The sequence below is a fragment of the Budorcas taxicolor genome, chromosome 1, assembly GCF_023091745.1.
Source record: "Budorcas taxicolor isolate Tak-1 chromosome 1, Takin1.1, whole genome shotgun sequence".
NCBI classification, from domain to species: Eukaryota; Metazoa; Chordata; class Mammalia; order Artiodactyla; family Bovidae; genus Budorcas; species Budorcas taxicolor.
The window spans coordinates 204,281,198-204,299,516 of record NC_068910.1 but is presented as its reverse complement, the minus strand read 5'-3'; the positions used below and the strand labels follow the sequence as shown (position 1 = coordinate 204,299,516).

At 44.1% G+C, this 18,319-nt stretch overlaps 1 protein-coding gene across 1 annotated transcript in view; it reads left to right on the top strand.

Moving 5' to 3' along the window:
* Positions 1-18,319, top strand: part of DSCAM (DS cell adhesion molecule) — a 678,525-nt gene that overhangs the window by 550,866 nt on the left and 109,340 nt on the right. Inside the window, exons 17-18 of the mRNA XM_052645681.1 lie at positions 10,248-10,488; positions 12,127-12,273. Of these exons, the coding sequence (XP_052501641.1) occupies positions 10,248-10,488; positions 12,127-12,273 (388 nt within the window). The remainder of the gene's footprint in view (positions 1-10,247; positions 10,489-12,126; positions 12,274-18,319) is intronic.

Sequence of the window (18,319 nt, the reverse complement as noted above, 5' to 3'; positions counted from 1 at the left end):
AAAGTGGGGGTTGGGAGGATTTGGAGACTGGAGAAAGGGCTTCTGGGAAGATGAAAGAAGGGAGACCACAGGAGGAAAAAAACAAACTGTCAAGGCTGGAAGGGGAGAGAGAGTGCCACAGAAGGCAGATAAATGAGACAAATGAAAAGAGGTCTGGATCGTTCCTGATGCAAAGGTGAAGGAAAGGAAGAGGAAAATTCAACACAGGAAAATAATGAGTTCTCACAAGAGAAACAGCAGTGTAGAGGTAAAGACTTCTTTTGGAATTGCAGTGCATTCGAAGGGATTTGAGACACCATAAAGCCAGAACACTCAGACATCAAAGCCATCTGTAAACAGCAGCATCTTCCTGCCTGCAGAGACACTCAGATTCCTGGATTCTTGATTATGGGGTGAAGGAAGCCCTCCTTCGCTTTAGGCTGTTTGTTTGTTTGTTGCAGTCACTTATTTTCTAAAGTCTCCTTTGAGAGGGCTGGTTGCCAGGAGAGGTTTGCTGTAAATCCATTGGCCTGTCTTCGAGGAGCCTTATTATAAACTTGTATAAACCACTGACTGGCTGACAAGTGAATAGCACTTCTGGAATCCTTATTTTAAGCAGGAAACAAAAATTGACAACATTTTCCAGATAAATTAGCTCTTCAGTAGCTATTTTCTTCCCTGATATGGCCTAGGAAGTGACATCACTTCAGTTGAGTCAGTCAGTCATGTCTGACTCTTTGCGACCCCATGAATCGCAGCATGCCAAGCCTCCCTGTCCATCACCAACTCCCGGAGTTCACTCAGATTCGCGTCCATCGAGTCAGTGATGCCATCCAGCCATCTCATCCACTGTAATCCCCTTCTTCTCCTGCCCCTAATCCCTCCCAGCATCAAAGTCTTTTCCAATGAGTCAACTCTTCGCATGAGGTGGCCAAAGTACTGGAGTTTCAGCTTCAGCATCAGTCCTTCCAAAGAAATCCCAGGGTTGATCTCCTTCAGAATGGACTGGTTGGATCTCCTTGCAGTCCAAGAGACTCTCAAGAGTCTTCTCCAACACCACAATTTAAAAGCATCAATTCTTTGGCGCTCATCCTTCTTCACAGTACAACTCTCACATTCATACATGACCACAGGAAAAACCATAGCCTTGACTAGATGGACCTTAGTCGGCAAAGTGATGTCTCTGCTTTTGAATATGCTATCTAGGTTGGTCATAACTTTCCTTCTAAGGAGTAAGCGTCTTTTAATTTCATGGCTGCAGTCACCATCTGCAGTGATTTTGGAGCCCCAAAAAACAAAGTCCGACACTGTTTCCACTGTTTCCCCATCTATTTCTCATGAAGTGATGGGACTGGATGCCATGATCTTTGTTTTCTGAATGTTGAGCTTTAAGCCAACTTTTTCACTCTCCTCTTTCACTTTCATCAAGAGGCTTTTGAGTTCCTCTTCACTTTCTGCCATAAGGGTGGTGTCATCTGCTTATCTGAGGTTATTGATATTTCTCCCAGCAATAAGGAAATAACATGGACCCCTCCAAATCCTGCTCAGATGGTAAAGAATCTGCCTGCAATACGGGAGACCTGGGTTCAATCCCTGGGTTGGGAAGATCCCCTGGAGAAGGAAAAGACAGCCTACTTCAGTATTCTTTCCTGGAGAATTCCATGGACAGAGGAGCCTGGTGGGCTACAGTCCATGGAGTCACAAAGAGTGGGACATGACTGAGCAACTAACACTTTCACGTTCCTTCAAATCTTGTCTGGCTCTCCCATCTTGATGGATTGGCCACCATGTTACATATCAGCATGGAAGCCAGGTCTCAACTTGCACCCATGTGTCCAGACTGGGACACACTGCCTAAGAATTCCCTCTGAACTGGCTGACCCAGGCCTTTGTTAAATAGCTGTGTCATGGGTCTGGTGTCTAGGCACCTCCTCTGCTTTTATACCCTCCTCATTCCCACCACTTACTTATATTCAGTAAGATATCAACCTTCACCTAAGGCCATTTTTACCCATCACTTTTTTAGACCTCATAAATGCTCAGGTGATCAAATCAGTCAATCCTAAAGGAAGTCAACTCTGAATCTTCTTTGGAAGGACTGATGCTGAAGCTGAAGTTTCAATACTTTGGCCACTTGATGGTGAAAAGCTGACTCATTGGAAAAGACCCTAATGCTGGGAAAGATTGGGGGCAGGAAAAGAAGGGGGTTACAGAGGATGAGATGGTTGGATGGCATCAATGACTTGATGGATGGATGTGAGAGCTGGACCATAAAGAAACGAGTGCTGATGAATTGATGCTTTTGAACTGTGGTATTGGAAAAGACTTTGAGAGTCCCTTGGACTGCAAGGAGATCCAACCAGTCCATCCTTGAGGAAATCAGTACTGATAATTCATTGGAAAGACTGATGCTGAAGCTTCAATACTTTGGCTACCAAAGTATTGGTGAAGAGCTGACTCACTGGAAAAGACCCTGATGCTGGGAATGATTGAAGGTAGGAGGAGAAGGGGACAACAAGGATGAGATGGTTAGATGGCATCACCAACTCGATGGACATGAGTCTGAGCAAACTCCAGGAGCTGGTGATGGGCAGGGAGGCGTGGTATGCTGCAGTCCATGGAGTCACAAAAAGTTGGACATGAATGAGTGACTGAACTGAACTGAACTCTGCTTACAAGTTAAATAAGGAGGGTGGCAGTATACACCCTTGACATATATACACCCTTTCCCAATTTGCAACCAGTCTATTGCTCCATGCCTGGTCCTAACTGTTGCTTCTTGACCTGTATGCAGGTTTCACAGGAGGCAGGTAAGATGTCTTATATTCCTATCTCATAAGAATTTTCCACAGCTTGTTGTGATATACACAGTCAAAGGCTTTAGCATAGTCAGTGAAGCAGAAGAAGATGTTTTTCTGGAATTCTCTTGCTTTTTCTACCATCCAGTGGATGTTGGCGATTTGATCTTTGGTTCCTCTGCCTTTTCTAAATCCAACTTGAATATTTGGAAGTTCTCAGTTCACATACTGTTGAAGCCTAGCTTGGCAAATTTTGAGAATTACTTTGAGAGCATATGAAATGAATGCAATTGTGCAGTAGGTTGAACATTCTTTGGCATTGCCCTTCTTTGGGATTGGAATGAACACTGACATTTTCCAGTCCTGTGGCCACCACTGAGTTTTCTAAATTTGCTAGCATATTGAGTGCAGTACTTCAAAAGCATCATCTTTTAGGATTTGAAATAGCTTAGCTGGGATTTCATCTAGCTTTGTTCATAGTGATTTTTCCTAAGGCCCACTTGACTTCTCACTCCAAGATGTCTGGCTCTAGGTGAATGATCACACTATCATGGTTACGAGTTGATGGTGGATGAAGTGAAAAGTGACAGTTGCTTAGTTGTGTCCAACTCTTTGTGACCCCATGGAATGTAGCCCACCAGGCTCCTCTGTCCATGGGATTCTCCAGGCAAGAATAGTAGAGTTGGTTGCCATTTTCTTCTCCAAGAGATCTTCCCAACCCAGGAATCAAACCTGGGTCTCCCACATTGCAAGAGGACTCTTTACCACCTGAGCCACCTTATGCAATATTGATGGTGGGTGGGAGAGTGCCAGTGGAGGACAGAGAATGGAGAGGACTCCTGGGGTGGAGGCAGTCACAGGAGGCTCCCGAAGGAGTTAGAAGTTGAGCTGGCCATGGGATGAGTCAAGTTTGGACAGTAGGAAAAAGGAAGAAATGCGTTCTCTGATGGGGACTTCCATGAGATGGGAAAGTGTAAGAGAGCTGGGATCCCCATGCTTACTCAAGTGCTTGAGGATCCGAGGGGAATGGACATCCGGGGATGTTAGTCTGGAAACACTGCCATGGGGCTCAGAACTTAACAGCAGGCACTGCTGAGATTGAGGGAGAATAAGGGCATGATCAAAGTGGCTTCTTAGAAATCTGTCTTCTCCAGTATCTTGCAACCCAGATTCAAACGTGTTTCAGGACCCCTACCTGATTCTTTTCTTCCATGTTTCTTCCTGTGCTGTGCTTAGTCGCTCAGTGGTATCTGACTCTTTTGTGACCGCATGGACTGTAGCCCACCAGGCTCCTCTGTCCATGGGATTCTCCAGGCAAGAGTACTGGACTGGGTTGCCATGCCTTCCTCCAAGGGATCTTCCCAACCTAGGTATGGAAGCCAGATCTCCCACACTGCAGGCAGATTCTTTACCATCTGACCCACCAGGGAAGCCCTGCTGCTGCTGCTGCTGCTGCTAAGTCGCTTCAGTCGTGTCTGACTCTGTATGATCCCATAGACGGCAGCCCATCAGGCTCCACCGTCCCTGGGATTCTCCAGGCAAGAACACTGGAGTGGGTTGCCATTTCCTTCTCCAATGCAGGAAAGTGAAAAGTGAAAGTGAAGTCACTGAGTCGTGTCCAACTCTCAGCGACCCCATGGACGGTAGCCCACCAGGCTCCTCCGTCCATGGGATTTTCCAGGCAAGCGTACTGGAGTGGGGTGCCATTGCCTTCTCCGAGGGAAGACCTACTGTCTTCCTATTCCACAAACAATTATTTTTGAGCCATTTACTCAACTGTTCTTTGAGGCTATTTAACAACCCTAGAAGGGTATCCTAAAAAGTGTCTTCCCATTTGAATGCCTTCTCTTCACATGCCAGCCAACCATCTCACTTTATTTCAAGTAGACACATGCTCCAGGAAGTCATGTTTCAGTATCATCCAAAATAGTTTTTAAAGTAAGGAATATTACATTATGACCCAACTTGTCTTAGGATGATATGAAACCTACTGCTGCTGCTGCTGCTAAGTCACTTCAGTTGTGTCCGACTCTGTGCAACACCATAGACTGTAGCCCACCAGGCTTCCCCATCCCTGGGATTCTCCAGGCAAGAACACTGGAGTGGGTTGCCATTTCCTTCTCTAATGCATAAAAGTGAAATCGCTCACTCATGTCTGACTCCTCGAGACCCCATGGACTGTAGCCTACCAGGCTCCTCCATCCATGGGATTTTCCAGACAAGAGTACTGGAGTGGGGTGCCATTTCCTTCTCCAGATATGAAACCTACCACCAGACAAATGATTGAAGTTCCTTTTTGGGTTCACGCTCCCTGCCCTCACCCCACCATGGCTTGTTGCCCATACAGCTGAGAGAGTCACTTTCAAAACACTTTGGAACTTGCATCAGAATCCCTAAAATGTACAATTATAGTGTATAAAATTCCTGCATTTATGGACTTTTAAAAGACATCTGGTGTTTCTCAATATGAATATAAACCCTCAAGGATTTCTTAAGGTTAACACATCCCTAAGTTTAAATCTGACTAGTTAGCCTACAAATTAATAATAGAACTTTGACTGTGGTAGTTATAATTTTCACTTATTTTTGCACATGAAAACATAATACTTTCTCTTTGTGTGATTTGTTAAATTTTTCTTTGATTAAATTTTTTTATTTCATGTAACTTTATAAACCTAATTATCAAGCTTTGCAAAACGGAGAGAATTTATTGGGGCTGAGTGGTGGAAATTAAAGACAACTCTTGGGAAAACCTGGGTTAGAATTCCAACTCAGCATTTACCTTGAGGAATATGTTTTTAACCTCTTTGACCTTTAGTTTCTTCCTCTGTAAGAAGAATGATACTTCTTGGGGTGGTTGTGACAATAAGCAGTGATAGATAGATAGATGAATAGATAGATAATCTCACTTATTACACTGATTGGGAAAATCACAGTCTCAATCGGTGAAGATGACAGAGATGATGGAATGGAGGAGATGGTGGAAGGACAGAGGTAACTAGCGGCAGTGATGTTGACTCTGAGTCAGTGACAGGCGATGGTGGTCATAATGATGCTGATGGTGAGGTGGATGTCAGTGGTAATGGCAATGGAAGTTTTGGAGGTACAGCAGTGATTTATGGTGGAGGTAGTGATAAGAATGGTTGTAAACGTGGGAGAGATGGAGGCAGCATTGGGTAATGGTGGTGGAGGTGGTGGTGATGTTGGTACCCATGGTAGCAATGTTGGTAGTGATGGTCTTGATGCTTGTGACGGACGTGGTGGCAGTGATGAAGGTGGTGATTGTGATGGTGCTGGAGGTGATGATGCTGGTGATGAGGTGGTGGCAGTGATGAGTGGTGATGATGGAGCATGGAGTAACAGAGGTGGTTAGAAGTAGTGGTGTTCACGCTGATAGTAGTGATGGTGATGATGACGACTCAGTGGTTCAGGTGGTGATTCTTGATTGGGGTGGTTACTGTGGTCATGGTGAGAGGAAGCTATTGTTGTAATTGAATTAGAAAGAGAAATAACCTAGAGGCAATTTTAGCACACTAGCTTTTATTAAAAATTGCTTTATTGGGATGAAGTTAGCACACCATCACAGTCACTGTTTTAAGGTTACAATTCCATGGTTTTTTAGTATGCTTGCAGAGGCGCACAGCCATTACCAGAATCTAAATTTATTAAAATTTCATTGCCCACCACAAAACCCATACCTGTTAGTAATCACTCCCCATCCCCCCACGCAACCTTCCTAGATGGTTTTCAGAGCCTCTGGAGGCCTGCGAGCTGTGGAATCAGAAGTGTATGATTCATTTGTAAGAAAAATCCATCACTTCTTTCTCAGGTGTGACAGTTCCTTCTGCATGATAACTAGAGATTGTATTAAAGCCCTGAAAGAAAAGACATCAGCTCACTTCAAATATATACCTTCAAATGTATACCCTCAAATAACTCAACTGTACCTGTTCAACATATATCTCTTCAAAATCAGAATATTCAGAAACCTGGAGGAGAATTCTCTCCTTGGTTATTTGTGATAAACACAGTCCCTTAAGTTAGTTACCACATCTGAAAAAATAACAACAAATAATGCTGTCTCATTAACAGTCAGTTGAAACACAACTCCTTGAAATAAGACACCCATCCACTTCTGGGACTTCAGTCCAATAAACAAACTTAAACTGTATCACAGTATGCACTGTATCACAAAGGTTAATTTGTGGTAGGAAATAAGGAACAAGAAACAATATCCCTTGCAATGGGAAAATGGTTCAATAAAATATGGCATATGATTTTTAAAGACCATAAACATGAAATATGATCATAATAGCCTATTAAATGAAAAAAATCAGACACCAAACTCTGCAGAGTATGAAGACGACCATGTGGGAAACAAAAATTTCAATTTTGCTTAGAGAGAGAGGAATGTTATCAAAATTTGAATAGCAATTACATAGGAAGGTTGGCGATACACTTTTAGTATTATAAAAAATATTTTCTACAAGATATTTTGCAGAAGAACCTAATAAGCAAAAATAACCTTCCTGCTGCTGCTGCTGCTGCTAAGTCACTCCAGTCGTGTCCGACTCTGTGCGACCCCAGAGACGGATTCTCCAGGCAAGAACACTGGAGTGGGTTGCCATTTCCTTCACTGCTGCAGAATTAGCAGGACTAAAATGTATTTCTATGAAGAATGTAAAGAATGTTATATTTATTCTATACAAAATATTTAAACTCAACAGGACAAAAACCTCTGTATTGTCTTTCATATACTTAAGCTAGTTAGAGTGTGTTTTCACCCATGGAGAGAGAAAAAAGGAAGATATCTCCACCTATCTGTGCATCCAGATCACAGGTGTGATTAATCCCCTAAATCCAAGGGAAATGTCAGCCAGCAGGGCACTCTGCTTGTAGAAGATTCGGCGAAACTGGGTGCTCTGTGTAAACACTCTCTTGTGGGTATTTACCTCCTACCTGATCAGACTCCACAGCTCCTGTCCTGGGATCCAGACTCAGCATCTTAGGGAGCCTTAAATCATCAAATTGAAAAATTATAATATGTAAAAATTTAAAAAAAAATTCTTCACATTTGGCTAAGTGATATATTTAACATGAAAAAGCTATGTGAAATAGGAGGAATGTCTTTGTTTTATATTTGATTTATCTGTGGCTTTTGGAGGGATATTAATTTTATTAATTGGTTAAATTGTTAATTGGTTAATTGGTTAAGCAATTGAGGTAAAACAAATTCCAGGTAATGGAAGTCTCAAATCGGAAATCTTTAGATGTGATTTTTAGCAAAGCAAAGAGCAAGATGAAAAGCTGTGGTTCATCAATGCAAAACAGGAAAGCACAGACGTCCGCTTCGGATAAAAAAGGTGTGAGCTTTTACATCAAGGTCTGTAAGTTCCAACTTGACTGCAGAAGTGATGGTTTCTAGGGCTGTTTTTTTGATATCTATTTAGACTATGTAAATGCATGAAACCCCATGGGCTGTTGAGAAAAGCAGTGGGATCCAAGAAAACAATAAATGAGGAAATGTGCTTGGAAAAAAGATGGGATTTTACTGCTCTTGTGTAACTCAGACAAATTCCTAAAGACAGCAGAGACATTCATTCCATGAGGAAGCCGGCATGATGAGCAGTCCACAGACGTTTGCTGAATCTGTGCTGCTATCTGCTCATGAACTTCTTCCTGCCAGTTGTCCAGGGCGATCCCCCAGGCCTGCCCCGCCTGACCCCCCCCCCCCCCTCGCCGGGGCAGATCCACCTTGTCTGTTCTCTACCTGCCATTCCTCACCCCGGTGCATTCCTCATCTCTCTCCACCGCCCATCCTTGCTGCTCAGTCTCTCTCTCACCCCACGCCCGCCCCCCATTTCCGGAGCCCTGGTCGTCCTTCCAGGCCCGCCTGCAGTCAGCATCTTCTGACTGCTTCAGACCACTCTCACTTCACCACTGTCTGGACGCCTGCTAGCCTCCTGTCCGCTGCCACACACTTGGGCACTTCAGATTTCTCTACAGCTTCCTAAGTGTTTGTTTCCTCTCTCCATTTTCAGGGCTGAGAAAGCTTTTCAGAGCCCTGAGAGATCCACAGCTTGTACTGAAATACATGCACATGCACAGACACATTCACACGCATACACATATATGCTCATATATATGCACACACAGACATAATACAGATATACACACGCATACTCACACATATACCCATATATCTGTTGATTGTCTGAAAACTTATAATACCTTTGTCACTATAGAGCATCACTTTGATGTTGTTCTTAAAACATACTTGAATATAGTCTGGATTCTTAAAAAAAATAAATAAATTCAACATAGCAGTGAAAACTGTTCTGTCTTCTACTAGACTGACCCCTTTATCCTTTTCAGAGAGAAGCTAGCTCCAGCCTTCCCTTGCCCAGCTTAAATCACCATAAAATGATTCCAGAGTGACTCAGACCTTAATAAAAGAGATTTGCCTTCTTGCCAGGGGTGGACTCCCGTTCACGTTCAGCTTTCAACCTGGAAACACCTTTATTCTGGAATATTCCATTAGAGTGTAAGCTCCATGCAGGCAGGGACCCTTTTTAAAAAATGACTTCCATTCTCCAGTGCCTGGGACCATGTGGCAGAGTGGAGCTCAGTCGGTTTTGCTCGGTGAACACATGAACATCAGTCTCACGAGACGATGGTTGATGGAGGCTGAGGTGCCGCAAACTCAATCTGTGTTTTGAAACTCCACCACCACTTAGAGAAGCCAGCGGCCCAGCGGCTTGACAGAGGGCCTGGGTGCCCAGGTGCTGCAGTGGACTCTTCTCCTATCTCTGCTGTTTGCGTGACCTCCTGTGTCCGTGAGGGTCCCGAGGTGCTGTGTCCCAGGCGGTGGCAAGGGCCGGGTGTATCCATGCAGGTGAAGGCAGAGCGCCTGGCCACAAGCATCCTCTAGGAATGAGTTGGCTGCTATAGCTGCTGTTACTACTGCCATATCTGTATGATTTTCATACTTAGTCAGTTTCATTTTTGTCTCCCTACGATATAGGCAGGCGCTGGTTTATCTCCTGTTCCACCTCAAGTATTCTTTTTTTCTGTATATATTATTTTTTTCAATCAGAATAAAGTTGCTTTATAATGTCATGTTAGTTTCTACTGTACAACAGTGTGAATCAGCTACATGGGTACATATATCCCCTCCCTCTTGAACCTCTCTGCCCCCTTCCCAACCCTCTAGGTTATCACAGGGCATGGAGCTGAGCTCCCTGTGATATACAGCAGCTTCCACTAGCTCTCTATTTTATCTATCTCTATATGTCAATGCTACTCTCTCGATTCATCCTACCCTCTCATTCCGTCCTGTGTCTATACGTCCATTCTCTATGGCAGCATCTCTATTCCTGTCCTGCAAACAGATTCATCTGTACCATTTTTTTTTTAGATTCCATATATATGCGTTAATATATGGTATTTGTTCTTCTCTTTCCTGCTTAGGCTCCCAAGAAGCATTTGCAAAATGGGATTATCCGTGGCTACCAGATTGGTTACCGGGAGTACAGCACCGGCGGCAACTTCCAATTCAACATCATCAGTATCGACACCACGGGGGACAGTGAGATTTACACCCTGGACAACCTCAACAAGTTCACCCAGTATGGCCTGGTGGTGCAGGCCTGCAACCGGGCCGGGACGGGGCCTTCTTCTCAGGAAATCATCACCACCACCCTCGAGGACGGTAGGTGCCTGGCCCCCTGCAGGCTGTTCAGGGGCGATGTCAGCCTGGCGGGCTGGGACCGGGGCTTTCTTCCAGCGGGAAGCGTGTCCTACTTAACTCGCAGGCTGCCTGGATTCGGCGCCCTGGATGCATCTTGATGGAAAAGCCAAATCCACTCCCTTTTCAGCATCTTTCTCCTGCATTTCAAGCCCAAGAGGGGGACTTCTGCCAAGTGAATCCAAGCCTCTCCCTATGACTGCAGCAGTCTGGGCACAATGTAGAAATTCGATTTTCTAAAAATTTCTCATAAGTCAACGTTAAGGAGGGCTTCACCCCCCTCTCTTTCTTTCTTCTTTTTCAATCATTGCTTTTTATTTTCAAGCATTCTAAGACTAGAGAACAGACATGAGCGGGCTTCCGGGAGCAAATTTCACGGTGACCGCACGCCCCCTAGTGGCCACAAGGAATTACTATACACTCCCACGTTGACAGCCTAAAAGCTCACATTCTCCCACAGTGCATGAAAATCAGGGTGTCTACATGGCTGATTCATGTCAATGTATGGCAAAACCCACTACAATATTGAAAAGTAATTAGCCTCCAATTAAAATAAGTAAATTTAAAAAGAGAAAATCAGGGTGTCTAGAAGCATCATCGTTCAAGTGCAGAGGCCAAATACCAAGTTAGCTGTAGCAGAAGGTGGCAGATTTTCCTGAAGAAGGCTGGCATGGCAGTTACCTCTTGTGCTTTGAGAACACGAGTGGTAACTTGCATCTATAATTTCTGACCTAAAGAACAACTGAGAAAAAAAATCCTGACCATTTTTATAGGGAGAGCTAGTAAATGGAAATCCAGAATTTTCTTTCCATCTTCATAGTCCTTGCAGTTGTGGTTAGATAGGCCTCTGGGTTTGCACCTTGATGTTTATTTTTCATTGATGTTTATGATTCAGTCACTATTTTCCCCCCTTTCCCAGTAATGATGTTTAAGGTTTGCATAAACTCAATGTGAAATATCCTTCTAGCCTCTATCCTAGCCCATTTTCTCTTTCCTCTGATGGGTGGTCTAGGATTGAAAGGGGCACTGCTGGGGTTGGAGCAGTAAGTGCAACATGTCTGCTTTTGAGCTTTTAATTCACACTCCAGACATTGCTCAGCACCAGGGGACTTACTGTATTGTTGTTGATGTTCAGTTGCTAAGTCTTGTCTGACTCTTTGCCACCCCATGGACTGCAGCACTTCAGGCTCCTCTGTCCTAAGCTATCTCCTGGAGTTTGCTCAAATTCATGTCTATTGAGTCGGTGATGCCATCTAACCACCTCATCCTCACAGTAGTTTGCAAGAATGTTGGGGAAATAAGCCAGACCAGCAATGGTCTTTAATTCATGCAATAGGGTCAGAAGTGTTCTCAACTCTCTAAGCCAGGGGCGAGCTGCTTGAAAGTGAAGAAGTTATTCTGCAAAGAGAGACACTGGAAGTCTTATGAAGTCATTGTATTTTACCGAGTTATCCTATTTGTACAGGAAAGTGGTACTCATTTTCCCCCTTAATTTGGGGGATTGAGTGCAATTTTTTTTTCTTTTGCTTGCACTTTTGAAATATTAAACTCATGTTGCTTATTCAGTATCAGTTTTTATAGAGTCTGATTATCTCTTTTCAGTGCCCAGTTACCCCCCCGAAAATGTCCAAGCCATAGCAACATCACCAGAAAGCATATCAATATCCTGGTCCACGCTTTCCAAGGAAGCCTTGAATGGAATTCTCCAGGGGTTCAGAGTCATTTACTGGGCCAACCTCATGGATGGAGGTAAGAGGATTAAATGACGGGTGATGGAATTTGTACCTGCCCCCTCCTGCCCTGGGATTCAGTACAGGCTGGGCACTTCTTTATCTTTTGAGTACTTTCCTCCTTCCTCACACTGTTCTGTTCCTGTCTCATATCTGACATTTTAACAGGTGTGGACATCTGCTTAAAACACTGGTGCTGGTGTTTTAGTCCCTAAATCATGTCTGATTCTTTTATGACCTCATGGACTGTAGCATGCCAGGCTCCTCTGTCCATGGGATTTTCCAGGCAAGAATACTGGAGTGGGTAGCCATTCCCTTCTGCAGATGATCTCCTCGACCCAGGTATCAAGCCTGTGTCTCCAGCATTGCAGGCGGATTCGTTACTGCTGAGCCACCCAGGAAGCCCTTTTAAAACATCATATACTTTCCAAATTTGAAGGATAGGAGGGGGTGGCTGGCACTTGGGATATCTAGGAATAGAAGTGTTTTCCTAATTATGAGTATCTATGTCAAGCCTCTGCAGGCAGCACCAAAACCTTGATCTGTATCTAGAAAGTTCTACGTGACGTGTGTCCTAAAAGACTGACCCCTTCCTGTTCCTGACAGGACTCAGCAGGGAAAGTCCGTGAGCTCCTGTAGTTGAACTGGAAGGGGTTCAGGAAGGATACTGGAACCAGAGGGTATTACTATCCCCGCAAGGTTTTGGCTCCTTTTTCTTTTTTTCCCCTCCTCCATCCTCTCTTTCTTCATTCTTCTTGTTTCTTTCTTTCTTTCTTTTCTTTCTTTGCTTTCAAGTTGTAGGACAAAATCCTCCTGATTAGGGGCAGGATGTAGCACAAGAGAGGGTCAGCTTGGAGGATAGCAAGACTGGGGCTCCAAGCGTCTCAGCAGAACATGGCTCTGTTTCTCCGCTTGCAGAGGGTAGGTGCCCCTGAGCCCTTCCCCAGGCCCTATTTACAGCCTCCTTCCATCGCCCCCAGCTCCCAAGGTGCCTCCCCACCCTTGTCTGGGGCTTCTTTCAGCCCTTCTGATGGTCCCGGTCGAGGTCCCTGGAGCACCTCCCACTCCTGCTCAGGACCACCTGGGTCTGCTCTGACGATCCAGGTAAACAACACATTGGGCCTCAGAGGCTGCAGAGATCTGCTCTTGTGCTCAGTAGCTCAGTTGTGTCCGACTCTATGACCCCATGGACTGTAGCCCGCGGGTTTCTCTATCCATAGCATTTCCCAGGCAGGAATACTGGAGCGGGTTGCCATGGTGCTAGAATAAAGGATGGAGGACACCTCAGCAAATGCAGCTTAATAAATGTGCTAAGTACACAGCTGGATCTGAGGCTGACTGAGCTGTTTATGTCTGTAACCAGACTTGCATCTCAGAGCTGAGGATCAACCCCAATTCCTCCTGGAGTCCAGGGTAGCACTTTGCACAGCGCCAGCAGGGGGAGACATTGATTCACCTTCTGAGCATCTTCTCAGTGTGAAGCTCCTGCCGGACGCTGAGGATGCAGCTCCTCTCAGATGGATGCTCTAGTCTAGTGAGACGGGGAGGATGCTCTGAAAAGAGAACCACAAGCCCAGTGGTTCTCTGGGCACAGACAGCCCCACCGAGGGACGGAGTTAAACAGATGACTCACTTCACTTCATCCCCCAAAAAGGGCTTTAACAATCCCATGGACGTCGAGTATGTTGTTTAGTTGCTCAGCTGTGTCCAGCTCATTATGACACCATGGACTGTAGCTCTTCTGTCCATGGGATTCTCCAGACAAGAATCCTGGAGTGGGTTACCATTTCCTTCTTGAGGCTATCTTCCCGACCCAGGGATCAAGCCCATGTCTCCTGCATTGGCAGACGAATTCTTTACCATCTGATCTTCCAGGGAGGCCCAAGATGTAAAGTACAGAGTTAAAAAAAATTGCAAATTATCTATTTTACTGACATAGTACCGTAATATATCATTTCTTGTTCTGATTCTAATCCTCATGTTGAGTCAGATTAAATTAAACACCCTAATGGACATACCTGAAGTTAAATTATACTAAGATTGTTCCTTTTTTGTTCTTTTTGGAAATATTTCCATAATCCAGTGCTGACTATTCATCATATTTTCCCATTTCACTCATATTTGCTAATTGTGCCTATTACCATCTTAGTTCTATGATGGATGATGTGGTTAGTATGGTCTAGTCAACAATATATTTTAAAGCTTTAAAAACTTGAATATTTAAAAATTAAAGACTTTGAATAAAGAATGCTTGGAAATGCATATAGTTTTTAAAAATACTTCTACTCCTTCTATGAAGACCAAGGTGATGTGATTTAGTGCCTAATGTACGAGTTCTACACTTAATCTCCAAAAGAAAAAAACTCTCAGAAATGTAAGCCTGCTATGAGCAGCCACATTTTATCTGATACCCCTGAGAGCTAACATTTGGGAATTAGCAGGGAATATCATGGAATTCATAGATTCTCCTGCACGAACTCCTGAGACTGGCTCCGAGGTACCCACAGACACAGAACACGTAGTGTCTGTGTAAAGGTTACACCTGCTAAGCTTGAGAACACACCACACACACACTCACGCTCAGGCAGGCTGAGAAAGACATTGTTACTACCCCTGTGGTTAGTATTTTCCCCAAATACTTTCAAAAATATGTATAAAAAGCGTTTTCTTCTTGCTAATATGACCAGATAAAACAAAAATGGTTAAGTCACTTGCTAGGACAGTTAAATATACAATATGTCCATGAAATTTCTGAGTGTTTTATTATCTGAAAGTCAAAGAATTTTAAAGACAGAAGCAGCTTCTCTGAGATTTCTGGGAAGCTGGCCCCATTTCATCTGAGTCCAACTGCTTTTCAACCCTCCTCTCTTTCTTCCAGACAAAAAAGACAGATTCTGAATCAGAGCAACACTTAGGGGCCAAACTGGGCTTTTGATGTGATGCTGGCAAGTCAGGGAGATGGGAGGGGGAGTTATTTCCACCTTGTTTTGATTTCTTCCTGAAAACCCTTTAAGAATCAGGGAGGGTATAAATAAACACATAAAAAGTATTTTGCTTTAAAACATAAAGTTTAAAAAAACTTTTGTACTATAAATAGTATGGTTTATAAATTTCTTTTTCTGTATTCATTTTATATTGTTTTACTCATGACTTCAACTGAACACTATTCTTGCCATATATTTTTAAAATTCATTTTATTGAAGTATAGTTGATGTACAATGTTGTGTTAATCACCATTGTACAGTCCCATATACATATTTGTAAATTACTCCACTGGCACTGAAAAGTAATTGATAGAAATTGACGTTTAAGCCATAAAGAAGACCGGGAGCTTAAATGAACAACAGATGAAGCACGCTGTTTGCATTTGGCTTTTTTCATAATTCACCTTTTTACTTCTTCCACATGGGCTGGTCAGGAAAATACCCTTGAAACAGAGGGAATGAGGTGTTTCTGTGGTTGATTCAGGGGCTCTGGGGACTTTTGAAAATGCTTGGGGGTAATTTTAAATAGGGGTTTAGACTGCAGGCCTATTCATGGTTCGTGATAAATTCAGTCACCCAAATAATGTGGACCCCAGTATGAGTCAACATCCAAATGCTAATTCCAATTAGTGTGGTAATTCATGATCTGGTGTATTAAAAAGATCAGGGTACCCCACTTTGCCCTTCTCTTCTCAACTCTTCTCTTCTGCATCACTGTATCTCACCCAGAAACAGCCAGCCCCTTCGGCATGCCTTCCCTGGGCTATAATTAGAGGTCATATTTCCCCTGTGACATAGAGACCCTGGGCCCTTCATAAAGATAAAAACGAAAAACTTAAAACCAGAGATCATATGATGTAGTATGGTTTTCATAACAGGCCCGGCACACAGCCCCCAGGAGCCCCTTTGCTGAGTTGCGTTATGTTTTCCCTGATTGTGTGAGTGTGTGTGTATAACTTTCGCTGTTGTTCAGTCACTTAGTCATATCCACCTCTTTGCAAACCCATGGACTATAGCACGCCAGGCTTTTCTGTCCTTCACCATCTCTTGGAGCTTGCTCAAACTCATGTCCATCGAGTCGGTGATGCCATCCAACCATCTCATGCCCTTCTCCTCCTGCCTTCATCCTTTCCTAGCAGCAGGGTCTTTTCCAGTGAGTTGGCTCTTCTCATCAGGCAGCCAAAGTATTGGAGCTTCAGTTTCAGCATCAGTACTTACAATGAATATTCAGAGTTTATTTCCTTTAGGATTGACTGGTTTGATCTCCTTGCAATCCAAAGGACTCTCAACACCATGGTTCAAAAGCACCAATTCTTTGGCACTCAGCCTTCTTTATGGTCCAACTCTCACATCCATAATGACTACTGGAAAAACCATAGCTTGGACTATACAGACCTTTGTCAGCAAAGTAATGTCTCTGTCTTAATATGCTGCCTAGGTTTGTCACTGGAGAAGGAAATGGAAACCCACTCCAGTACTACTGCTTGGAAAATCCCGTGGACAGAGGAGCCTGGTAGGCTGCAGTCCGTGGGGTCACAAAAGCCAGACATGACTGAGAGACTTCACCCACTTTCAGTTCAGTTCAGTTCAGTTGCTCAGTCATGTCCCAATCTTTGCGACCCCATGAACCACAGCACACCAGGCCTCCCTGTCCATCACCAACTCCCGGCTGCTGCTGCTAAGTCACTTCAGTCATGTCCCACTCTGTGCGACCCTATAGATGGCAGCCCAACAGGCTCCCCAGTCCCTGGGATTCTCCAGGCAAGAACACTGGAGTGGGTTGCCATTTCCTTCTCCAATGCATGAAAGTGAAAAGTGAAAGTGAAGTCGCTCAGTTGGGTCTGACTCCCAGTGACCCCATGGACTGCAGCCCACAGGCTCCTCCATCCATGGGATTTTCCAGGCAAGAGTACTGGAGTGGGGTGCCATCACCTTCTCCGACCAACTCCCAGAGTTCACCCAAACCCATGTCCATTGACTCGGTGATGCCATCTAACCATCTCATCCTCTGTTGTCCCCTTCTTCTCCTGTCCTCAGTCTTTCCCAGCATCAGAGTCTTTTCCAATGAGTTAGCTCTTCGCATCAGGTGGCCAAAGGATTGGAGTTTCAGCTTCAACATCAGTCCTTCCAATGAATACCCAGGACTGATCTCCTTTAGGATGGACTGGTTGGACCTCCTTGCAGTCCAAGGGAGGACTCTCAAGAGTCTTCTCCAACACCACAGTTCAAAAGCATCAATTCTTCGGCGCTCAGCTTTCTTCACAGTACAACTCTTACATCCATACATGACCACTGGAAAAACCATAGCCTTTAGGTTTATCATAGCTTTTCTTCCAAGGAGCAAGAGTCTTTTAATTTTGTGACTGCAGTCACCATCTGCAGTGATTTTGGAGCCCAGGAAAATGAAGTCCATCACTGTTTCCATTGTTTCCCCATTCATTTGCCATCTAGTGGTGGGACTGGATGCCATGTCTTTCGTTTTTTGAATATTGAGTTTTAAGCCAAGTTTTTCACTCTCCTCTTTCACCTTCATCAAGAGGTTCTTTAGTTCCCCTTCACTTTCTGCCATAGGGTGGTGTCATCTCCATATCTGAGGTTACTGATGTTTCTCCTGGCAATCTTGATTCCAACTTGTCCTTCACCCAGCCTGCTGTTTCTCACGATGTACTCTACATATAAGTTGAATAAGCAGGGTGGCAATATTCAGCCTTGATGTACTCCTTTCCCAGTTTGGAGCCAGTCTGTTTTTCCACGTCTGGTTCTAACTGTTGCTTCCTGACCTGCACACTGGTTTCTCAGGACGCAGGTCAGGTGGTCTGGTATTCCCATCTCTTTCAGAATTTTCCACAGTTTGTTGTGATCCACAAAGTCAAAGGCTTTATTTAACATAGTCAGTGAAGCAGATGTAGTTGTTTTTCTGGAATTCTCTTGCTTTTTCTACCATCCAACGGATGTTGGCAATTTGATCTCTGGTTCCTCTGCCTTTTCTCAACCCAGCTTGAACATCTGGAAGTTCTTGGTTCATATACTATTGAAGCCTGGGTTGGAGAATTTTGAACATTACTTTGGCAGCATGTGAAA